At 38.7% G+C, this 26411-nt stretch overlaps 2 protein-coding genes across 5 annotated transcripts in view; both read right to left on the bottom strand.

Annotated features, from left to right (window-relative positions):
* dhtkd1 (dehydrogenase E1 and transketolase domain containing 1) overlaps positions 1-5314 on the bottom strand; it is a 42787-nt gene extending 37473 nt beyond the window's left edge. Inside the window, 2 exon segments of the mRNA XM_062043054.1 lie at positions 4636-4788; positions 4989-5314. Coding sequence (XP_061899038.1) covers positions 4636-4788; positions 4989-5136 — 301 coding nt within the window. The 5' untranslated portion in view covers positions 5137-5314.
* A 5310-nt stretch (positions 5315-10624) lies between these two features.
* LOC133647009 (CUGBP Elav-like family member 2) overlaps positions 10625-26411 on the bottom strand; it is a 72729-nt gene continuing 56942 nt past the window's right edge. The window contains exons 9-14 of one of the 4 annotated variants that reach the window (XR_009825411.1): positions 23175-23309; positions 21830-21955; positions 21577-21753; positions 21342-21488; positions 18250-18451; positions 10625-14918 (exon numbers count right to left, since the gene is read on the bottom strand). Coding sequence is in view for 3 of the 4 variants with exons in the window: in XM_062043041.1 (XP_061899025.1) it covers positions 18324-18451; positions 21342-21488; positions 21577-21753; positions 21830-21955; positions 23175-23309 (713 nt within the window). In the remaining variant the exon portion in view is untranslated. Of the gene's footprint in view, positions 14919-17031; positions 18452-21341; positions 21489-21576; positions 21754-21829; positions 21956-23174; positions 23310-26411 lie in introns of those variants that run through there. The other 3 variants (XM_062043041.1, XM_062043042.1, XM_062043043.1) reach the window with 3 other exon arrangements.

Genomic DNA, 26411 nt, shown 5'->3' with positions numbered 1-26411 from the left:
GGACTACTTACTACGCCTAGCCGATGCTTGCCGCCAAACCCACGGATGAAGTCCTTCGTCGCGCCGTCGATCGCTGGAACGCAGGTGAGCACGGCTGTTGATGGGAAGATGAGGGCTGGCGGGCGTAGGTGGAGCGCTAATGTTTTTATCATAGTTCTGTGAGGTCCGGTTGCTAAGTTGCTAAATTAGCCTTAGCGTCGTTAGCAACAGCATTGTTAAGCCTTACCAGGCTGAGAATTTTTAACCGTGTAGTTACATGTACAAATGGTTTAATAGTATTGTTGATCTTCTGTCTATCCTTCCAGTCAGGGGTTTATTTCTTTTGTTTCTATCTTCATTTGAGAACGATGCTATCAAGGTTAGCTCAGTAGCTAAGTGTGTCACCGATGTATTGTCGTGGTTGATAAAAGTCACTTTAAATGTCCATTTCGCGTGCTCGACTCTCATTTTCAAGAGGATATAGTATCCGAGGTGGTTTAAAATCATATTACGCCTATACTGGCTCACTTGCACTGGCTTCCTAAGATGCTACTTTAAGGTTTTACTACTTACGTATAAAATATTACACGGTTTAGCTCCAGCCTATCTCGCCGATTGTATTGTACCATATGTCCCGGCAAGAACTCTGCGTTCAACGAACTCCGGCTTATTACTGATTCCCAGAGCCCAAAAAAAGTCTGCTGGCTATAGAGCGTTTTCTATTCGGGCTCCAATACTATGGAATGCCCTCCCGGTAAAAGTTAGAGATGCTACCTCAGTAGAAGCATTTAAGTCCCATCTTAAAACTAACTTGTATACTCTAGCCTTTAAATAGACTCCCTTTTTAGACCAGTTGATCTGCCGTTTCTTTTCTTTTCTTTTCTACTCTGCTCCCAACCCGGGGTGGGAGCAGAGCCTGTGCATCGGATGGGGACATCTCTACGCTGCTGACCCGTCTCCGCTCGGGATGGTTCCTACTGGCCCCACTATGGACTGGACTTTCGCTGATGTGTTGGACTTTCACAATATTATGTCAGACCCACTCGACATCCATTGCTTTCGGTCTGCCCTAGAGGGGGGGGGTTGTTACCCACATATGCGGTCCTCTCCAAGGTTTCTCATAGTCATTCACATTGACGTCCCACTGGGGTGAGTTTTCCTTGCCCGTATGTGGGCTCTGTACCGAGGATGTCGTTGTGGCTTGTACAGCCCTTTGAGACACTTGTGATTTAGGGCTATATAAATAAACATTGATTGATTGATTGATTAAAATACAAATCCGTGATCCACAATAGAAAAAGGAGAGAGTGTGGAATCCAATGAGCCAGCTTGTACCTAAGTTACGGTCAGAGCGAAAAAAGATACGTCCATCACTGCCTCTCCAGTCCTTCACTGTAACGTTCCTCATCTACGAATCTTTCATCCTCGCTCAAATTAATGGGGTAATCGTCGCTTTGTCGCTCCGAATATCTCGCTCCATTGTAAACAATGGGGAATTGTGAGGAATACTAGCTCCTGTGACGTCACGCTACTTCCGGTACAGGCAAGGCTTTTTTTTTATCAGCGACCAAAAGTTGCGAACTTTATCGTCGTCGTTCTATACTAAATCCTTTCAGCAAAAATATGGCAATATCGCAAAATGATCAAGTATGACACATAGAATGGATCTGCTATCCCCGTTTAAATAAAAAAAATTCATTTCAGTAGGCCTTTAAAGGCCTACTGAAAGCCACTACTACCGACCACGCAGTCTGATAGTTTATATATTAATGATGAAATCTTAACATTGCAACACATGCCAATACGGCCGGGTTAACTTATAAAGTGCAATTTTAAACTTCCCAGGAAACTTCCGCTTGAAAACGTCGCGGTATGATGACGTATGCGCGTGACGTCACGGGGTCAAGGGAAGTGTTTGGACCCAATACAAATACCTCTGTTTTCTTCGACACAATTCCACAGTATTCTGGACATCTGTGTTGGTGAATCTTTTGCAATTTGTTTAATGGACAATGGAGACTGCAAATAAGAAAGTTGTAGGTGCGATCGGTGGAGCGGCGGACTACAGCAACACCAACACCAGGAGGTTGTGTTGTGTTTTGAGCAGGATAGCAGACGCGCTACCGTGACTACGCCCGCCGCCGCATCTAAGTTAGCTTCTGTTTTTTTAGCTTCGCCAAGCTGAATATTATTAATCGTGTATTTACATGTTCATGGTTTAATAGTATTTTTGATCTTCTGTCTATCCATCCAGTCAGGGTTTTTTTAAATTTAGTTTCTATCTGCATTTGAGACTGATGCTATCACGTTGGCTACGTAGCTAGGTTAGCTTCTATTTTTTTAGCTTCGCAAAGCTAAATATTATTAATCGTGCATTTACATGTTCATGGTTTAATAGTATTTTTGATCTTCTGTCTATCCATCCAGTCAGGGTTTTTTTTTTATTTAGTTTCTATCTGCATTTGAGACTGATGCTATCACGTTGGCTACGTAGCCAGGTTAGCTTCTATTTTTTTAGCTTCGCAAAGCTGAATATTATTAATCGTGTATTTACATGTTCAGTCACTGTGAATGTCCATTTCGCGTTCTCGACTCTCATTTTCAAGAGGATATAGTATCTGAGGTGGTTTAAAATACAAATCTGTGATCTACAATAGAAAAAGGAGAGAGTGTGGAATCCAATGAGCCAGCTTGTACCTAAGTTACGGTCAGAGCGAAAAAAGATACGTCCATCACTGCCTCTCTAGTCCTTCACTGTAACGTTCCTCATCTACGAATCTTTCATCCTCGCTCAAATTAATGGGGTAATCGTCACTTTCTCGGTCCGAATCTCTCGCTCCATTGTAAACAACGGGGAATTGTGAGGAATACTAGCTCCTGTGACGTCACGCTACTTCCGGTACAGGCAAGGCTTTTTTTTATCAGCGAGCAAAAGTTGCAAACTTTATCGTCGTCGTTCTATACTAAATCCTTTCAGCAAAAATATGGCAATATCGCGAAATGATCAAGTATGACACATAGAATGGATCTGCTATCCCCGTTTAAATAAGACAATTTCATTTCAGTAGGCCTTTAAAGGCCTACTGAAAGCCACTACTACCGACCACGCAGTCTGATAGTTTATATATCAATGATGAAATCTTAACATTATAACACATGCCAATACGGCCGGGTTAACTTATAAAGTGACATTTTAAATTTGCCGCTAAACTTCCGGTTCGAAACGCCTCTGAGGATGACGTATGCGCGTGACGTAGACCGGGGAACACGGGTATGCCTTCCACATTGAAGCCAATACGAAAAAGCTCTGTTTTCATTTCATAATTCCACAGTATTCTGGACATCTGTGTTCGTGAATCTGTTCCAATCATGTTCATTGCATTATGGAGAAGGAAGCCGAGCAAGCAAAGAAGAAAGTTGTCGGTGCAAAATGGACGTATTTTTCGAACGTAGTCAGCCACAACAGTACACAGCCGGCGCTTCTTTGTTTACATTCCCGAAAGATGCAGTCAAGATGGAAGAACTCGGATAACAGAGACTCTAACCAGGAGGACTTTTGACTTCGATACACAGACGCCTGTAGAGAACTGGGACAACACAGACTCTTACCAGGATTACTTTGATTTGGATGACAAAGACGCAGACGTGCTACTGTGAGTATGCAGCTTTGGCTTCTAAACATTTGATCGCTTGACCGTATGTGCGCAACTTTTTTTTGCGTGTGTACGTAACTTTTTTAAAATATATAAGCTTTATGAACCTTGGGTTAGGTGAACGGTCTTTTGGGCTGAGTGATTGTGTGTGTTGATCAGGTGTTTGAATTGTATTGGCGTGTTCTATGGAGCTAGGAGCTAGCATAGGAGCTAGGAGCTAGCATAACACGTACCGTACCGAACGTGCGCGTCACGTACGTAACTTTTTAAAAATATATAAGCTTTATGAACCTTGGGTTAGGTGAACGGTCTTTTGGGCTGAGTGATTGTGTGTGTTGATCAGGTGTTTGAATTGTATTGGCGTGTTCTATGGAGCTAGGAGCTAGCAGAGGAGCTAGGAGCTAGCATAACAAACACGCAGGTGTTATTATGCAGGATTAATTTGTGGCATATTAAATATAAGCCTGGTTGTGTTGTGGCTAATAGAGTATATATATGTCTTGTTTATTTACTGTTGTAGTCATTCCCAGCTGAATATCAGGTCACCCCCGGCTCTCACAGCATCTTCCCTATCTGAATAGCTTCAACTCCCCACTAGTCCTTCACTTGCACTTTACTCATCCACAAATCTTTCATCCTCGCTCAAATTAATGGGGAAATTGTCGCTTTCTCGGTCCGAATCTCTCTCACTTCATGCGGCCATCATTGTAAACAATAGGGAACTTTGCGTATATGTTCAACTGACTACGTCACGCTACTTCCGGTAGGGGCAAGCCTTTTTTTTATCAGATACCAAAAGTTGCAATCTTTATCGTCGTGGTTCTATACTAAATCCTTTCAGCAAAAATATGGCAATATCGCGAAATGATCAAGTATGACACATAGAATAGATCTGCTATCCCCGTTTAAATAAAAAAAAATCATTTCAGTAGGCCTTTAAGGGGTTAGTGTAGACATGGCCTTGGCGCAGGTGTAAACAAAGTGTGACGTAATTGTCATTGACCTGAGGTGTTGACCTGCCCCCTGAGGCTGCTGGTGAGCATGCTGATCTCCGGCACACTGTCAACAACCGGCTTTTGGGGCAATAAGGGGTTAATTTTGGCCGCTTTGTGTCCATGTGCCCGGTACGCCTCCACCAGCCGGGCCAGGCCATGATCTGAAAGCCAAACACAACCCAGAAGTGTCATCCCAAAAGCGCCACAATTCAACCAAGCTCAGTGTTTATGTCAGTCACAAGTCAGGAATTTAGAGGATTCCTTCAAGTTTGCCACAAATTAATGTCGTTTATAATGTTGGAGACCACATGTGTTTGTGGGTTTTATAGGCTGTAAAAAGTAGTCCTCGGCGCATGCTGACCTTGATTTAAAGTAGTGATTCGGTCGCTGAGCAACTTGTCCTCCTTCTCGGTCTTCTTGGGCCGGAAGCCGTAAACGCCTCTTTCGGTGTGGTAACCCCGGCGTAAAACACCGACAGGAAGCCTCCGCACGGAACTTCTCAGGAACATGTTTTGTTGAGTTGAGGAAGGCTAAAATAAATAGTAGTATGGAGCTAAAGTGCTGGGTGCTGGATGGCCGCCATACTGTCGAGAGGTGCCACGCGCGGTGGGCGGAGACAGCCGGTCGAAGGTGATTGGCTGACTGCCCGGGAACACTTCCGGTTTCACTGCCCCCCATCGCCCCCAGCTAGCACTTTCACAAGTTTATGAATAGTTTTATTTCAAATTAAAAGACGCAATTTCCGCTTTTGAATTATTTGAAAGTATCAATATACATTGGTTAATGTGCTACAACACTCAGTGGTGACGTAGCTTGCGCAACAAGTGTCCATTCGGAACGTGATGCGTTCACGTACAGTGAGGTCATTTTGAGTTGAATTGGGAACATGCAGTGTTTGTGAGATGTGTTCACGTACAGTGGGGTCATTTTGAATTGAATTGGGAACATGCAGTGTTTGTGAGATGTGTTCACGTACAGTGGGGTCATTTTGAATTGAATTGGGAACATGCAGTGTTTGTGAGATGCGTTCATGTACAGTGAGGTAATTTTGAGTTGAATTGGAACATGCAGTATTTGTGAGATGCGTTCACGTACAGTGAGGTCATTTTGAGTTGAATTGGGAACATGCAGTGTTTGTGAGATGCGTTCACGTGTACAGTGAGGTCATTTTGAGTTGAATTGGGAACATGCAGTGTTTGTGAGATGCGTTTACGTACAGTGAGGTCATTTTGAGTTGAATTGGGAACATGCAGTGTTTGTGAGATGCGTTCACGTACAGTGGGGTAATTTTGAGTTAAATCGGAACATGCCGTGTTTGTGAGATGGCAAGAAATATATATTTTTTGTTTAAAAAGGCGTATATATATATATATGTATTTTTTTTAAAGACCTTTGTTTACAGTACGTACATGTGGCGATGCTAGTTTGCGTTATAATAAAGTTTTTTTTAAGTATTTTACTCAGTTATTCCACATTAGATTAGCATGTGAAACATTTTAAATTGCATGCATGATAAAAACTTGAATATATAGCAAATTATACTAGTAAACTGCAATCATTTTGATTTTGTAGTACAATATTTTTATTGACTTCAGACTAAGTAGTTTATTTATTCCTGTAAACGCCTCAATATATCACTTTATTTATATTGTGTAATAAATACATTAATAAACACACCAATAAGATTGTTAATAGATTTATATTACAACTATTTTGTTATAGTACATTAATAAACACACAAATACGATTAATATATGTATATAACAACTATTTTATAGTACATTAATAACCACACCAATAAGATTAATAGACGTATATAACAACTATTTTATAGTACATTAATAACCACACCAATAAGATTAATAGACGTATATTACAACTATTTTGTTATAGTACAGTAATACACACCAATACGATGTTAATAGATGTAGATTACAACTCCTTTGTTATAGTACAATAATAGACACACCAATAAAATTGTTAATATATGTATACTATAACTATTTTGTTATAGTACATTAATAAACACCAATAAGATTAATATATGTATATTACAACGATTTTGCTATAGTACAATAATAAACACCAATAAGATGGTTAATATATGTATATAACAACTAATTTATAGTACATTAATAAACACGCCAATAAGATTGTTAATAGATGTATATTACAACTGTTTTGTTATATTACAGTAATAAACACCAATAAGATTGTTAATAGATGTATATTACAACTATTTTGTTATAGTACATTAATAAACACACCAATAAGATTAAGATGTATATTACAACTATTTTGTTATAGTACAGTAATAAACACCAATAAGATTGTTACTAGATGTATATTACAACTATTTTGTTATAGTACAATAATAAACACCAATAAGATGGTTAATATATGTATATAACAACTATTTTATAGTATATAAATAAACACACCGATAAGATTAATATATGTATATTACAACTATTTTGTTATAGTACAGTAATAAACACCAATAAGATTGTTACTAGATGTATATTACAACTATTTTGTTATAGTACAATAATAAAGACCAATAAGATTAATATATGTATATTACAACGATTTTGCTATAGTACAATAATAAACACCAATAAGATGGTTAATAGATGTATATTACAACTAATTTATAGTACATTAATAAACACGCCAATAAGATTGTTAATAGATGTATATTACAACTGTTTTGTTATATTACAGTAATAAACACCAATAAGATTGTTAATAGATGTATATTACAACTATTTTGTTATAGTACATTAATAAACACACCAATAAGATTAAGATGTATATTACAACTATTTTGTTATAGTACAGTAATAAACACCAATAAGATTGTTAATAGATGTATATTACAACTATTTTGTTATAGTACAGTAATAAACACCAATAAGATTGTTACTAGATGTATATTACAACTATTTTTTTATAGTACAATAATAAACACCAATAAGATGGTTAATATATGTATATAACAACTAATTTATAGTACATTAATAAACACGCCAATAAGATTGTTAATAGATGTATATTACAACTATTTTATTATAGTACAGTAATAAACACCAATAAGATTGTTAATAGATGTATATTACAACTCCTTGGTTATAGTACAATGGACACACCAATAAAATTGTTAATACATGCATATTACAACTATTTTGTTATAGTACATTAATAAACACCAATAAGATTATGTATAATACAACTATTTTGTTATAGTACAGTAATAAACACACCAATAAGATTGCTAATATATGTATATAAGAACTATTTTACAGTATATTAATAAACACACCAATAAGATTGTTAATATATGTATATTACAACTATTTTGTTATAGTACAGTAATAAACACCAATAAGATTGTTAATAGATGTATATTACAACTATTTTGTTATAGTACATTAATAAACACCAATAAAATTGCTAATATATGTATATTACAACTAGTTTGTTATAGTACATTAATAAACACACCAATAAGATTAAGATGTATAATACAACTATTTTGTTATAGTACAGTAATAAACACACCAATAAGATTGCTAATATATGTATATAAGAACTATTTTACAGTATATTAATAAACACACCAATAAGATTAATATATGTATATTACAACTATTTTGTTATAGTACATTAATAAACACACTAATAAGATTGTTAATAGATGTATATTACAACTATTTTGTTATGGTACATTAATAAACACCAATAAAATTGTTAATATATGTATATTACAACTAGTTTGTTATAGATGTATATTACAACTATTTTGTTATAGTACATTAATAAACACCAATAAAATTGTTAATATATGTATATTACAACTAGTTTGTTATAGTACATTAATAAACACACCAATAAGATTAATAGATGTATATTACAACTACTTTGTTATAGTACAGTAATAAACACCAATAAGATTGTTAATATATGTATACAACAACTATTTTATAGTACATTAATAAACACCAATAAAATTAATAGCTGTATATTACAACTAGTTTGTTATAGTACAAGGGAAATTAACATTTTATATCTCCATTAATGTGCCAGATTGTTGACAAAGGAGAATTTTTGTTCATTTTTTTGCTGTTTATATCTGCCACACGTAGAAAGCATGCATACATAAAAAACAGTCCTTGGTGGGGGAAAGGCTGAGGAACACCGATGTAAAACATGCGTCCACTCTTACTGCTAAATAAAAAGTGAGGTTTGTGAGCAGTTAATTGCACGAATGATTAAATGTGGGCTTAAAAAACAAAACAATAATAGTTAATGCACGCATCAACAAGCGCATGTACATACAAACCCCAAAAGCAGTGAAGTTGTCACGTTGTGTAAATGGTAAATAAAAACAGAATACAATGATTTGCAAATCCTTTTCAACTTATATTCAATTGAATAGACTGCAAAGACAAGATACTTAATGTTCACACTGAGAAACATTTTTTTTTTGTGCAAATAATTAACTTAGAATTTAATGGCAGCAACACATTGCAAAAAAGTTGTCACAGAGGCATTTTTACCACTGTGTTACATGGCCTTTCCTTTTAACAACACAGGAGACACATTTTTGAAGCTTTTCAGGTGGAATTCTTTCCCATTCTTGCTTGATGTACAGCTTAAGTTGTTCAACAGTCCGGGGGTCTCCGTTGTGGTATTTTAGGCTTCATAACGCGCCACACATTTTCAATGGGAGACAGGTCTGGACTACAGGCAGGCCAGTCTAGTACCCGCACTCTTTTTACTATGAAGCCACGCTGTTGTAACACGTGGCTTGGCATTGTCTTGCTGAAATAAGCAGGGGCGTCCATGATAACGTTGCTTGGATGGCAACATATGTTGCTCCAAAACCTGTATGTACCTTTCAGCATTAATGGTGCCTTCACAGATGTGTAAGTTACCCATGCCTTGGGCACTAATACACCCCCATACCATCACACATGCTGGCTTTTACGCTTTGCGCCTAGAACAATCCGGCTGGTTCTTTCCCTCCGGAGGACACGACGTCCACAGTTTCCAAAAAAACATTTGAAATGTGGACTCGTCAGACCACAGAACACTTTTCCACTTTGCCATCAGTCCATCTTAGATGAGCTCGGGCCCAGCGAAGCCGGCGGCGTTTCTGGGTGTTGTTGATAAATGGCTTTGGCTTTGCTTAGGAAAGTTTTAACTTGCACTTACAGATGTAGCGACAAACTGTAGTTACTGACAGTGGTTTGCTGAAGTGTTCCTGAGCCCATGTGGTGATATCCTTTACACACTGATGTCGCTTTTTGATGCAGTACCGCTTGAGGCATCGAAGGTCCGTAATATCATCGCTTACATGCAGTGATTTCTCCAGATTCTCTGAACCTTTTGATATTATGAACCGTAGATGGTGAAATCCCTAAATTCCTTGCAATAGCTGGTTGAGAAATGTTGTTCTTAAACTGTTGGGACAATTTGCTCACGCATTTGTTCACAAAGTGGTGACCCTCACCTCATCCTTGTTTTCATGGAAGCTGCTTTTATACCCAATCATGGCACCCACCCGTTCCCAATTAGCCTGTTCATGTGTGGGATGTTCCAAATAAGTGTTTGATGAGCATTCCTCAACTTTCTCAGTCTTTTTTGCCACTTGTGCCAGCTTTTTTTAAACATGTTGCAGCCATCAAATTCCAAATTAGCTAATATTTGCAAAAAAATAGTAAAGTTTTCCAGTTGGAATGTTAAATATCTTGTCTTTGCAGTCTATTCAATTGAATATAAGTTGAAAAGGATTTGCAAATCATTGTATTCTTGTTTTATTTACCATTTACACAACGTGACAACTTCACTGCTTTTGGGGTTTGTACACTAACAATAAAAGCAAATAAGCACAGCGAGACATGACATAAAAAAAAACCACACACAAGGGGTAAAGGGGGGTCACTTTGTAAATGTTTGTACGCCACTCAACAAACACCACGCACAAAGACGCCGTCCATATTAGGGGAAATGGTTTAATTTGGAGACAGAGGCAAAGAAACACACCACATATGAACAAACACCGACCAAAAGAAGAACAGAGTCTTTTGTCTACACACTCTGCTATGAGGGGGGGAGGAAAAAACAAAAAGAAAATTCTACACAAATTTCTTAAAAAACAAAATAAAAGCAAGGCTCAAACTAAATGACTCTCATACTAAGACAATTATCCACACGTCAAAAAACCCAGATGACGGCACAAGCACTGACATGGAACTTACCACCACTTTTTGAGGATCCCCGAGCCCCTCCCCCAACACAGATTAACTGAGGACCACGTCCAGTGAGTTTAGTTATTTTACACTAAATAATAGTCATTGTATATAGCTTGACAGAAACAAGAGGCCAAAGCAAAGACCTGGTCAAGGCAAGGCCGCATTGAGAGGCCAGACAATTTAGATTTCCTTTCTTTTAATTTCTCCAATATAAAAAGCGTCACTGGTACAAAATACAATATGAACAACCAGTTGTAGAAATCGGGGGGGCGGGAAACCTGTTTTTCTTTTCTCTCCTTCCTGTTTCAAATCCCGTCTTCCAAAATGAACAGAAGAAGACATCAAGGTGCACCCACTTTGGCTTTCATCGGGACCAACAAAAAATATCAGACAAGGAAATAATAGATTTTTATGTCTTATTTGAACAGACAATATCTAAAGATGCAAAGCCACCAGACTGTCGGGAAAAAAAAGCACTTTAGAACAGGAGTGATTGTTGGGAGCTGGAATTTGGTGATGGAAGCCCCTGAAGTGAGGACTTTACTGTACATTGTGCTTTTTTTATTTTTTTTTATTTTATATATTTATTTTTTCCTAATTAAATTTACCACTGGCAACACTACACAAAAAAAAAACCAGACTGGTTCTTAAACTCCAAATAAATCCACTAATTTGTGCCGCAGTGATATATATATATATATATATATATATACACACACACACACACGCAAATATGTATACGTAAATATGCATACACGCACATGTATGTTTATATATACGTATATATACAAACACACAAACGTGTATACGTATAGATGCACGTATCCATATACACATACACGCACGCACGTATACATTACACGTATCCATATACACGCGTGCATATACGCGTACACACATACGTGTACATGGATGTGTGCGTATATGTGTGTATATGGATAAGTGCAATGTGTGTGTGTATATATATATACACACACACACACACATATATATATATAAACGTGTGTGTGTATACATATTTAAGCGTATACGTGTACCGTATATGCAGATACGTGTAATGTATACATGCGTATACACTTGTATGCATACACAGGAATGCATTCGTATACACACGCATATACGTATGCGTATACGCGTATACATATATACACACGCATATACATATATACACACGCATATACATATATACACACGCATACACGCGTATACATATACACACGCATATACATATACACACGCGTATACACGCATATGCGTATACATATATACACACGCATACACGCGTATACATATACACACGCATATACATATACACACGCATATACATATACACACGCATATACACGCGTATAAGCATACACACACATATACGTATATACACGCATACACATATATATACACACATACACGCGTATACGTATATACACACGCATACACATATACACACACGCGTATACATACATGTATATACACATACGCGCGTATACATATATACACACACGTATACGTATACACACGCATACACATACACGTATATACACATACGCGCGTATACATATATACACACGTATACGTATACGTATACACACGCATACACGCGTATACGTATACACGTGTATACACGCGTATACACATACACGCGTATACACACATACGTATACACATATACGTATACACATATACACACGCGTATACGTATACACACACGCGTATACACACATACACGTATACACATACACGCGTATACACACACACGCATACACGTAAACACATACACGCATACGCATATATGTGTTATATACACATGCATACAGGCATATACGTATACACATACACGCGTATACACACGCGTATACGTATACACATATACATACATACATACATATATATATATATATATATATACACATATATATATATAGTTTTAAGGTCGCAATACGCAGTAACACAGCAGAGGGGGGCGAAGTGTAAAGCAGGTGACACAAAAGGCGAGGTGCAGCAATCTAACCAAGGCCTAATAAGGATGTGTAGGCAGTTTTCTAGACGTGTATATGGCACTTTCATTATTATTACTGTATTGCATTTAGATAGAAAAAACACCGTAAAAAGCACATGCCCATTAAAAAAAATAAAAATTGGGGGATATTTTGAACACACATACACACTACCCACAAATGTGCTCGACGCTCTTTTACAACAATATTAGTGCACTTTTCCTCCCTAAATGTGTTGGCATTTTTGTTCATTTTCATTTTAGGGGCAGGAGCATCCAACCTTTTCCAACCGAGGGCCTGTATGTAGAAAAAGTGTACATTGAAGATGTCAGCCTATGGCAGGAAAACATCTCAACTTTGTGTTGACAAAACAAAACGAGTATAGAGTAAATATACCGAATATCTTTGTTTTTACAAGATGCAGAGGGACAATATTTAGTTTGGACACCCCTGCTCTTGGGGACCTTCGCAGACAAGATGATACAATAAAACAAAAGTGAAAGCTGTACATTTGTTTTCCCCCACACACACAAAAAAGGACAAAAAAAACCCTGAGCGCAGTCAATCTTTTCAGGAGGGTGGTTTGATTTTGTCACAGGGCGTCTCAAACTAAAAAAAAAACAAAAAAATAGAAAATTCACCCCTTTTTTTTTTTTTTTTTGCAAGTGTAAACTTTTGTGCTGCTGAAAAAAGTGGAATGTACTTGTAAACCAACACCGCCGTGAGGGATCGAGTCGCCGGTTAGAAAACCCAACAAAAAAAAAGTGATCTCTTCTTCAGGGGCTCCCACAGAAAGTGTGTAAAGAAAAGTGACATGTCAGAAAAGACGTTTTGAACAACTCCCCCCGCCCCTCAAAAAAAAAAAAAAATTGACACATGGGCACTTTTGAGAATAAAAAGAAACAAAAGACATTGTCTGGCGTGATAAACATTGTAAATAACACCAGGCATTCAAACAGTGAATTTAAAAGAAACTAAAAAAAAAAAGTACCATTCTTTTGAAATTTTATAATTCGTGTAGATTTTTTGAAACTTCAAGTGTGGTTTTAATTTAGTAGAAATGACTTTTTTTTTAGTCCTCTAAAAATGCAATATACTGAAGAGTACGGTACTACTACCGCCCCCCCGCCCCTTGACTACGCGACACAGATGACATTACAACATAAATCTACAAAAAGAAACCCAACGTTTTTTTTTTTTGCCTGGGTTCTGTTAGTTAGACCTCTATAGATTCAATGGTATAAAATATAGGTAATCTAAGTGTGCATTTAAACCACAGATTGTCTATTTGTGAATCAGTTCTAAAAAAGTTTGACTCGTGTAGGTAGTCATTTCTCTAAACTGAGCAAATGTACCTATTGTTGTGCCATTGGTAGTTTAAAAAAAAAAATACACTGAAGAGTAAATGAAAAACTAGGTTTAAATAGCCTTAATGAAACATTTTCCCGCCACAAAAAAAAAGAGCTCGTTCAAGAGCGCCGAGAAGGACTTTGTAAAGTGTTGCAAAAGTGGTTTTGAAGCGTTTTGAAGCCACCAAACATATTGCTAATGGCACCAAAGAGCACAGCCGTGTGCCAATCCCTGTATTTCAAGTCAGCCATACTGAGAGAGGTAACTTAAAAGAGAAAACAAAAGCATCAAATTCAAAAAGCAAACCACGTTTAAAATAAGAAATCCCACAGGTTGTTTTTTTTTTTCTCGTTTTTTTTTTTTTTTTTTAAAACAAAAGTTGAACGTAGGTACGTTTTCACATTAAATCCGCTTGACCTCTCTCCCAACTGTCACATTTCGACAAAAAACAATGAACACGCATGCAGGAAAAAAAAAATTGCCAGGTTGAGCTAAGGTCAAAGATCAGTGGGTGGCCAGGTATTGGTCAAAAGTGGTTTTTTTGGGGGGGTGGGGGTTGGGGGGGGGGAGCTTAGAGAGACATCACAGACACAATGGTGGTGATGATGAGGCCAGGAGAGTGTGGCTTGGCTGTCAACACCATGAAGACATGCTAGGCTAATGATGAGCAAACAGGCATGGAGATTTGTTCTAAAAAATAGGGACAAAAACACAGAAGAGAAAGAGGACAAAAGAAGAGAGAGAGAGAGAGAGAGAGGAGAAAGTTAGGAGCACGGCACAAGAATCCTTTAAAAGCCATGAGGCACAAAAACAATCACCACATAAAGCAGGGGGGTCCAAACTTTGTCCGATGAGGGCTTGCAAAACATAAGGATGAAGGGGAGCCCCGCTTAAATTGAATAAACATATTAAACTATCCAAAAGACCCTATTAAAATAATATTTTCCCCCTCAAAACTCGACAGTGCGCCTATTGTAAGGAATACGATTGGTTGAGCTTACCCACCTCGAAGCCATTTTATTTTGGTACATGGTGTAATGATAAGTGTGACCAGTAGATGGCAGTCAAACATAAGAGATAAGCGTAGGCTGCACTATGATGGCAATATGTCTCACGTAAACACCGACATTTTAAATGTTCCATTGAGAATATAGAACGTTGCACACGGCGCTCAAAAATCTATCAAAATGTTTTAGTACGACTTTGGTAAGCTATGAAGCCGCACCGCTTGATGCGCTTCAACATAGGAGTATTATTATGGTGTGTGTATAAGGTAAGACATTATCTGGCGTTTTGTTTCGCAATATTATGCAAAAAGCAACTTTTACCTTCTGGCACCTGCTGATCTGTATTTGGGATCTGCATAAATCCTGAAAAATTAGGCGCCTCCGCCTTTGTAGTCCGTAGGGACACGATAGTCGATAATCTTTTTCTCTATCCTCTTGTTATGGGACATTCATCCTTCGCTGTTGCCATTTCTAATATAAAGTAGTGTAAAGTTCTTACTTATATCAGTCAGTAAACTCGCCATGAAAGCGCTAAAACATACCGGTGTAGTGAGTTTACATTATTCACCCAAGGAACTTTAGTTATTGGAGAGTTCCGGTCGGACGGTTTTTGACGGGATACATGTCCGGTGTTGTTTCCGGATGAGGAGACGCTGCTGTTATTGATTGAAGTAAAGTCTGAATGTCATTAAAACAGTTAGCGCCATCTTTTGACACTTCCCGTCCTTGCACGCTACAACAAAGATGACGGGGAGAAGACGCTGCCGAAGGTGAGCCACGTAAATAAGACCGCCCACAAAACGCCGCATCCGGAAGAGACTGTCAGAAAGCGTCTCGAAGATGATCTGTAAAACATCATCTATGCAACATTTTGACCAAAGAACCACCATTACATGTTATGTAATGGCCATATATAATCCGGTGCGCCTTATATGTGAAAAAAAATCCAAAATAGACCATTCATCGGCAGTGCGCCTTATAACCTGGTGCGTCCTATGGTCCGGGAAATACGGTATGCCAAGTGAAATACACATAGTGACCAAGAAATACATCGATTTCCATTCAAAATGTAACTTAATTCTTACAATTCTCAATAGATTCAAAATGTCCAAAAATCAATTTTTTAAAAGACGTTTTAAGGCAATCTCCGCGCTGCGCTAGAAGTCATACATCAGCAACCAATACGATCTTTTGAAATTGTTATCATAATTTACATTTATTCCTATTTTTACCCAACCTTTGTTCCTATTGTGTCTACCGTATTTTTCGGACTATAAGTCAGTTTTTTCATAGTTTGGCCGACTTATACTCAGGAGCGACCTATGTGTGAAATTAACACATTACCGTGAAATATCAAATATTATTATTTAGCTCATTCACGTAAGAGACTAGACGTATAAGATTTCATGGGATTTAGCCATTAGGAGTGACAGATTGTTTGGTAAACGTATAGCATGTTCTATATGTTATAGTTATTTGAGTGACTCTAATCATTGGTACTTTAATCTTTAAACTTTAATCTTACCATAATATGTTACGTTAACATACCAGGCACGTTCTCAGTTGGTTATTTATGCCTCATATAACGTACACTTATTCAGCCTGTTCACTATTCTTTATTTATTTTAAATTGCCTTTCAAATGTCTATTCTTGGTGTTGGCTTTTATCAAATAAATTTCCCCAAAAATGCGACTTATACGTTTTTTTCCTTCTTTATTATGCATTTTCGGCCGGTGCGACTTATACTCCGGAGCGACTTATAGTCAGAAAAATACGTTGTTTTTTAAAAAATTTTTATATATCTGACAATGTTTGTATTTTAGTGCCGTTGGTCAGCCAAAAGACAATTCTCCACCCCGGTACACAATCCAAATGTAATAACATATCGTGTTGAACCAACAATCGGTTCTGAAACACCTGAAGAGTTGGACTCTTAATTGAAATGCGAGTTGCGAAGGGTCGCATGTTAAGATACTCATTTGTGTACATTTTATTATTGTTCACTTAGTAAGCACAAACTCTTACTGTGAAGGGGGTATTGTTGAAAAGGGCGGAACAGGAAGTGTTGGAACGGTTTTCGAATAAAGCCGTGGGCAAAACATTACGTTGGAGTAATTATTGACTAACATCGGATATCGTGAAGTCAATACCATTTATTTTTCTTGAACTTTTAACACACAATTCTTATCTCAGTAATATTTAACTGAATGTGTCTTTTTTTATGCTTTTAATATTTGATGTGTTACTTTCTTAAAGTTATAACTTTCTCCCAAACGTTTAATTTTTAAATAAATTGACTTAACAAGCCAATACGCTCATTACTTTATTTACTTACTATTTTATCACATCACCTTTTGATTACGTTTTCTTTTCAGTGTGACCCTCATCCTCCAAGTTGTGCCTCAGGCCAATTAAACTGGCCCTGGGCCGGACTTTGGACACCCCTGACACAGTACGATAAAGACATTGACCTCCTCCCTGTTCTCCTCTGCCGACACACAAAAACAATACACAAACTTGACAAAATGGACTCCCGACATGCATGTACTTGGCACCTAAAAGATCCATCTGGAGCCCTGATGGATGGAATGACTGCAGGAGGGTGTTAATACAGAGAGAGAGAGAGCCTAGCATCACATGGCTCAGATAGACGATAAGAAGGAGCGATGAGACGAGGCCGTATGCAAAAAAATAAAATAAAAAAAAGCGCACAATTGCCGTGGCTTTGGCCCTTTAAACCCAAGTGATCCTTAGTCAACCCGTCTAAAATTTAAGCAATGAGAAAGGCATGGGTAAAAACAATTAAAAAGAGCGCTACCTCCCGTGACTCCAGTGATAGTCATAAATAAATATACATTAAAATATTCAACTATGACATGATAAAACAGCAGGAATGAAATACAGTAGATGTGAAAAGATCATTGCAAACATCTTTTTTTTTTTTTTAAGGAAAAGGCTCCTTTTCTGCCCCCCCTCCACCCTCTCCCCCGAGTGAGTCTCTGGCCGAACTTACCCTAGCATTGCTAGCATTAGAGCTGGGGAGGAAGTGGGAAGGAGGGGTAGGGGGGAAGGGGATCGGGACTCGGATCAGTAGGGCTTGCTGTCGTTCTTGGAACGCTTCAGCTGAACCTTCAGCCGCTTCATTCCGATCTGGAAGCCGTTCATGGCCTGGATGGCAGCCTGCGCAGACACGGGATTGTCGTAGCTGACGAACCCTGAGGACACGGAGGGACAAAGTCAGACGAAAAGTCCCCACTTCCAAAGAGCCTTTTCTATTCACGTTTTCTCGCAAACGTCTCACATGTCCGCAACCGTTTTTATGACTGTTATCTTCACAAGGGACAATACTCAGACATACTTTAGAGTAGAGACGTCCGCTAATGGCTTTTTTGCAGATATCCGATATTGTCAAACTCTTAATTACCAATTCCGATATCAACCGATACAGATATGTGACCCGTGCTGGCAAAATGAGTCGGAATACGCACAGGCTAATTTTGACCTAGAGGCAAATAAGTGAAAAAAATGTATCTTGGTTGAAATTGAGATTTTCACAAAAATGAGTCCATAAAGCCACAATCTAGCGATCCCAATCATCGAAATAGCAAGAAAACATCTTAAATCACCTTTATTTGAAGGTTTTGTACGAGGTATGTCTTCAGAAATTAGAACTTTTGTGTTAAAATTCGTTGAGAAAATCAAGTGTTTTCAACGCTCACTCAGGGAGAATCCCCCCCTAACCATATTTGGTATCATTGTGACGCCAAGTTTACGTACTTTCTAAAAATGAGCATGGAATTCCCGATGACGCCATTCTGAACCAATATAATTCGAGTTCTTAAACCGAATCCGGCTTGTTGCTAACCGGTCGCTGTGAGGCGTACCCTCATTGGTTGAATCACCCCCCGCGGTGCATTGTGGTATCATGGCAGCGCCCTGATGAAAAACAACACAGTAATTCGAGCGGAATATTTGGTGAAAAAAGGTGATTTTCGAACATTTAATTATTTTTGTGGATAAGTTAGACTGTTTTACATTCCGTAATGGATTTAGAAGGTGGAGAGGGTACACAGGCGGTTGCAAGTGCGCTAAATTCACTGCAGTCGGCGAATCTTCTTAGTGCTTCTGGTCAGGAATATTACGGACAGCTGACCAGCTGACAAACTGACCAGTGAACAAAAAAACTGACATAACAGTGTTGACAATTTTGTACATAACCGTTTTCAATAGAGTTGAATATATATTTTTCCTTTAGACACGGGATTTGACTTTAATTGTACCAATTTTGGTGTTGCTACAAGGACTTTTAAAGTATGGTTGCTATGGAGTTTTGTTTTGGAACATTCTGTTCTGGAACAGTAAACTTTAAGCTGGTTTTTCTCAAAACAGACCCTCAAACTTGGTCGACTTCAATCGGATGTAACTCGGTCATTTTCTGTCCGATTCCAACAAACCATATATCATTTTGAAGGTCTTTAGATGGAGAATGTGTACATAATAACTCAGTTTTTAAAATTTCCTCATTGTGACTCATTTTGCCAGCACAGGTCACATATATACAGTCGTGGAATTAACACATTATTATGCCTGATTTTGTTGTGATGCCCCCGCTGGATGCATTAAACAATGTAACTTTACCATGAATGGATTAACGTGGGCCCCGACTTAAACAAGTTGAAAAATGTATTTGGGTGTTACCATATAGTGGTCAATTGTACGGAATATGTACTGTGCAATCTACTAATACAAGTTTCAATAAATCAATCAAAAACAAGGTTTTCCAAAATAAGAGAACAACTTCAACTCCAGTTATGGCAAAAAAGTGCCAACATGGCACTGCCATATTTATTGTTGAAGTCACAAAGTGCACTATTTTTTCTAACATGCCTCAAAACAGCAGCTTGGAATTTGGGACATGCTCTCCCTGAGATAATCCTGATACCCACTACAACTATGGGAAATACTATACTTTGACTTTCACCCAAAGTGCATTATTATTTTTTAAACATGCCTCAAAACAGCTACAAAAACAATGAAGGCACACAGCTTCAGTCCAGAGTACCATGTATACTAGAGCATACTTGCCAACCTTGAGACCTCCAAATTCGGGAGGTGGGCGGGGTTGGGTGGGTTGCGGGGTTTGGTGGTAGCAGGGGGGTGTATATTGTAGCGTCCCTGAAGAGTTAGTGCTGCAAGGGGTTCTGGGTATTTGTTCTGTTGTGTTTAACTGCGGATGTTCTCCTGAAATGTGTTTGTCATTCTTGTTTGGTGTGGGTTCACAGTGTGGCGCATATTTTTAACAGTGTTAAAGTTGTTTATACGGCTACCCTCAGTGTGACCTGTATGGCTGTTGACCAAGTATGCGTTGCATTCACTTATGTGTGTGCAATAGCCGCATATATTATGTGACCGGGCCGGCACGCTGTTTGTATGGAGGAAAAGCGGACGTGACGACAGGTTGTAGAGGACGCTAAAGGCAGTGCCTAACGCCCCCAATAATGCTGTCCAGGTGGAAATCGAGAGAATGGTTGCCTGGGGAGATTTTCGGGAGGGGCACTGAAATTCGGGAGTCTCCCGGGAAAATCAGGAGGTTGAAACCGATACTGAGAATTTCCGATATTACATTTTCAAGCATTTATCGGCCGATATTATCAGACATCTCTACTTTGGAGTTCATAGCTTTGATTTATGATCCACTGAAAAAGAGTCAAAACACAGACGATCTTGACAAAGTAGCTGCAAACACACGTGAATAGCAAGATAACTTAAATAGGGATGCACAATTATGGCCAAAATTATACTCATCATTATATTTTATCAGTATTTAAATCACAATTATTTACTATGTTGTGTAAAATATACAGTACGGGCCAAAAGTTTGGACACACCTCCTCCACAACAAATATTCAGTAATTGCAGAGGGCCAAAAATATATAAACTAAAGATAAATTCATAAATTCCTCTTCATTTAACAAACTAGTATAATAGCTTTTTGTTGCTGCCTCTTTTTTCTTCAAAACAAAATCACAAGTTAAGTCAAAAGAGGATTCTTATTACTCTGTCAAAGACAACAAGTGTCCACTAGGGGGCGGTCAAGTTACTCACCAAAGCACTTGCTCAGATTGGTCTGTTTGTCGATGAACACTTTGGCAGACACCACGTTCCCAAAGGGCATGAACATCTGCAGAAGGTCCTGGTCCCCAAACTCCTGCGGCAGGTGGTAGATGAAAAGGTTGGCACCCTCTGGCCCCACTTGATTTGGGAAAAGAGATTCCAGAATCTCAAGTTAGGATACAGTCGACACACATTCTTTGCCAAGTTGCTGTGTCTGTATGCTCACCTTCCTTCTGGCTTCCAGCGATGCTCTGCTGCAGAAGTGACTGTCCATAGAGGGAGGGCAGGGCCGAGGCCGTGTACTGCTGCATCCCTGAGTAGGCCTGGGTCAGCGCGTCCATGGAACTGGCTGCTGAGCCGTTAGCCATCGAGGCGCCCAGGCCTCCGTTCATGGCCCCCATTCCTGCAAAAGTCAAAATACGTCTTCCTTTCAGATCCTCGGAGGCACAAACCGACGATACGGCGAGGGCCGCTCTTACCACCGACGCCGCTGGTGAGAGCGTTAAGGCTGTTGAGGCCGACAGAGGCCCCGGTGAGACCCTGCAGAGTGCCCAGAGATGCCAGCGTGTTCATGGCACCGGCGCTGGAGCCTGCTGTCGAACCGGCTGGTGAGGGACAAAACAGGACATATGGAGTGAGAAGGGGGGTGATGCCTCCTCGGGCACTCAACATGGATAGCTACCTCGCCATGAAGACTTACCAATTTTTATGGTTTGTAAAGACCAATGAGGTGCAAGTACAACATCAGTGAATGTTTAGTGAAGAAGTCAGCAACCCAAAATGTTGAAAGAGCCATATTGGACCAAAAATACAAAAAAATAATCAGTCTGGAGCCACAAACAATTAAAAGCCTTCTATAAATGATATAATGAAGTCAACACATGATGCAAGTGTCTATATTAGCCTACTATCAAAATGGCTGTGTGTCGCAGGCTGACACAAATATTAAAATGTAGTATTTATTCTAAACATTTTTACAACATTGGAAAACATTAGTAAAACACAGGCTTCTCAGGGGGTGAGAAAACTCTAAATTACTGGCTTCGATGTGTTTGTCCAAAGTTAAAGGAAATGGCGGGCTGTGTTCTTCGATCGGATTTATAACAATCTACGCAAGCCGGGTTACGTTTGCGGTGGTCTGTAACGGCACGGAATGTAGGAAATATTACATGCAGATAATGTGTCAGGAGGAATGCAGATATAAAATAAATACACAGAGGACATAGGAAATTAAATGAGCTCAAATGTACCTACAAGTGAGGCATAATGATGCAATATGTACATAAAGCTAGCCTAAATAGCATGTTCGAGTCCATTAGCTTGCAGTCATGCACTGACCAAATATGCTTGATAAGCACTCCAAACAAGTCAATAACATCAATAAAGTGCACTTTTGTGCATTCACGCACAGCATAAAACGTTTGGTGCACAAAACGAGACAAGGAAGGAGTGGCATAAAATATGTCTCTCTGGCATCGTTGAAGAACGTTATACATGTAAACAAACTGTGGTGAGTTCAAGGACCGCCAAAATTAGTAGGCCAAAACGGCGCTCGCCAAATAGTCTCATTAGAGAATCACGTTTAATGTAAACAGTGGGATTTCTAACAATTAGGGAGGCTTGTGTTATATCCTCCTACAGAAACCCTATTAAAACAAAAATATATTTGTTCCCTTATCTTTTTCTATTTTCATACATTTTGTTAAAAAGCTCCAAGGAGCCATTTGGGCGGCGCTAAAGAGCCGGAGGTTGCAGGCTTACGGTTTAATGTCTTGTGGCAGATGTTTGTGGTGTTGGTCAACGACCGCCAATTCTTAAAAATACCTTGACAGGCCAAAGCTCCCAGGGCGCTGCTGCTGGCTGTCAACCCGCTGGCAGAGGTCGGGCTGCCAGTATTCTGGGCTGCGGCGGCCGCAGCGGCCAATGTGGCCAGGTTCTGAAGCTGAAGCTGATTCACCCCTAGAAGGGACACAACTCATATTGAGTGCAATCTACACATTGTTTCATCTCCTAAAGTGTCTTTGTTAGGACATGCTGAAGACATATTGACCATCGCAATTACACACAAGTCAACAGGTCTAAAAAGGAGTAGGAAGAAAGAAAGCTGATCTAATCCTACCCCTTTCTCCATGACTATTACTGATCACTCCATCACAGCATATGTTTCACATGTTGACAGTCACAATGAATAATTTATAATGGGTCTACTAAAAATGTGACTAAATCTGCTGGGTCAAAAGTATACATACAGCAATGTTAATATTTGGTTACATGTCCCTTGGCAAGTTTCACTGGAATAAGGCGCTTTTGGTAGCCATCCACAACCTTGAGTTTTTGACCACACCTCTTGACAAAATTGGTGAAGTTCAACTAAATGTGTTGGTTTTCTGACATGGACTTGTTTCTTCAGCTTGTCCACACACATTGTGGCCAAACAGCAACATTTTTGTTTCATCTGACATCACATGGACAAAGATAAGACCTTCTGGAGGAAATTTCTGTGGTCAGATGAACAAAAATTGAGCTGTTTGGCCACAATACCCAGCATTATGTTTGGAGGAGAAAAGGTGAGGCTTTTAATCCCAGGAACACCAGACCTACCGTCAAGCATGGTGGTGGTAGTATTATGCTCTGGGCCTCTTTTGCTGCCAATGGAACTGGTGCTTTACAGAGAGTAAACGGGACAATGAAAAAAGAGGATTACCTCCAAAGGACAACTTAAAATTATCAGCCCGGAGGTTGGGTCTTGGGCACAGTTGGGTGTTCCAACAGGACAATGACCCCAAACACGCGTCAAAAGTGGTAAAAGACTGGCTAAATTAGGCTAGAATTAAAGTTTTAGAATGGCCCTTCCCAAAGTCCTGACTTAAACGTGTGGACAATGCTGAAGAAACAAGTCCATGTCAGAAAACCAACACATTTAGCTGAACTGTACCAATTTTGTCAAGAGGAGTGGTCAAAAATTTGAGCAGAAGCTTGTGGATGGCTACCAAAAGCGCCTTATTGCAGTGAAACTTGCCAAGGGACATGTAAGCAAATTTTAGCATTGCATAGCATTGCTGTATGTATACTTTTGACCCAGACATTTTCAGTAGACCCATAATAAATTCATAAGAACCAAACTTCATGAATGTTTTTGTGACCCACAAGCAGAGGTGGGACCAAGTCATTTCTTTGCAAGTCACAAGTAAGTCTCAAGTCTTTGCCCTCAAGTCTCGAGTCAAGTCCCGAGTCAAGACAGGCAAGTCCCGAGTCAAGTCCAAAGTCAAGACTGGAAAGTCTCAAGTCAAGTCACAAGTCCTGCATTTTGAGTTTCGAGTCCTTTCAAGTCCTTTTAACCACAGACTAATATTTTTACACAGATTGTGTATGCTTTTAAACCGCTGTATTTATTTATTAAAACAAGTGCATTTGAAATAGCAGGAAAAAAAATAGTACTGACATTGCAATTCATAATAGCACTATTAACCAGTCATTTTAATCGTTTAAACAATTTTAAACATTTAACTCATTCCTTTACAGAATAAACACATTTGCAAAAACAAGTGCAACTGTACTTATTTGTACAAAAGTGTTAACACTGTATTTCCATGGCATATTGCATTGTAACTAGTTCCACAGCAGTTTCTATTCTGTTCTTACCTTATCTCATTGATCTCATCTCATACTGTATGTGTGTTTATGTGTGCGTACACATGAAAAACATAACAAATACATGAACATAACAATGAACAGAGTTGTACTTTTTAGATGTCAGGGCCCTATGCAATATGTACACATATTCTTAATATAGTATACATTTTAACTGACCTTTATTTGACTATGCTTGTCTTTTTGTAGGTGGCTAAAATATGCTGTGCTGCTGACCGCCGTCTAACGTTATGTTACTGTGTGTGATACATTGACTAACGTAACATTATATGTAGGTACCTCATGCAACCCTGCTTAAAAAAATCACTTGACAAAAAGTATGAATAAGGTGGCAAACTGCAGTGGACGCAACATATTCCTGTGTTTGAAATTATGTTATAACCACAGACATCTTGTAAGTACACGCAGTATTGGTTGCTGTGACGCGAGCAAATTGCATCTTGAAGTGGTGATGAGGAGCCGGCGAGCAGCCTAAACTGACAGTTGACAGGTAGAAAACAAAGATGCCGGGCTGGTGTTCAGCGTTTTCCTGCTCAAATGAGCGGACTGTTGAAAATAGGAATCGGGGGATTACTTTTCACAAGTAAGATTTAACATTAATGTACTATTGGTTGTATTTTATGAAAATAACATTACCACAGAGTTGAGAAGGAGCAAAGATCTTCAATATTTGTATGTGAAAATCACAAATAAATCTTCTGGGGGAGGATGACGCCCCTACAGATATAAAGACTTTCAGGTGTTTATATATGTTTAAGTATTTGGCAGACGCTTTTATCCAAAGCGACATACATAAAAAATACATATAACAATCACTGTAAACATTATCATTTAAGGGAAGAATGTAATACAAAATATCAATACAAAGTGTCAAGACAGAATAAACTCTCTGCTGCTGCAGCAACAGAGATACAGTCTATAAGATATATAGATAACTAATGTATTCATACATTGTTTATGTAGGATATACGCATGTATATATAACGTAATCATATTGTTTCTTCAACTTAAAAATAGCTGACCGTTTTTTTCCCCCTTCTCTGGGTTTATATTCCCAGTTTTGATCTCGGACGTCTGGTCACTTATAGCATATAAGAATATTATATTACTGTTAAGCAAACTATGAATAATAAAACATGTGTCCGTTATCATAGCTACACGTATGACAAAAAAGCGCGTGAAAATGAGTGGTATTCAGTGAGGTAAAATGAATTAAATGCGCTGACAGTTCATTGCTCCTGACAAATGAATTGCACTGAGTGGAGCGGATCACCACTCCAAGATGGCGGCCCCGCGTCTCGTCTGCGCTAGTAGGCAGTAGCGCTCGATGCTGCGTCTACTTAAAAGATGTCTATGGTTATAACGTTAGCAGTGAGTTTACAGCCTCACTGATTTAACTACACAGCAAAT

Source organism: Entelurus aequoreus, linkage group LG03 (genome assembly GCF_033978785.1).
Source record: "Entelurus aequoreus isolate RoL-2023_Sb linkage group LG03, RoL_Eaeq_v1.1, whole genome shotgun sequence".
Taxonomy (NCBI): domain Eukaryota; kingdom Metazoa; phylum Chordata; class Actinopteri; order Syngnathiformes; family Syngnathidae; genus Entelurus; species Entelurus aequoreus.
This window is presented reverse-complemented; position numbering and strand designations above follow the sequence as displayed.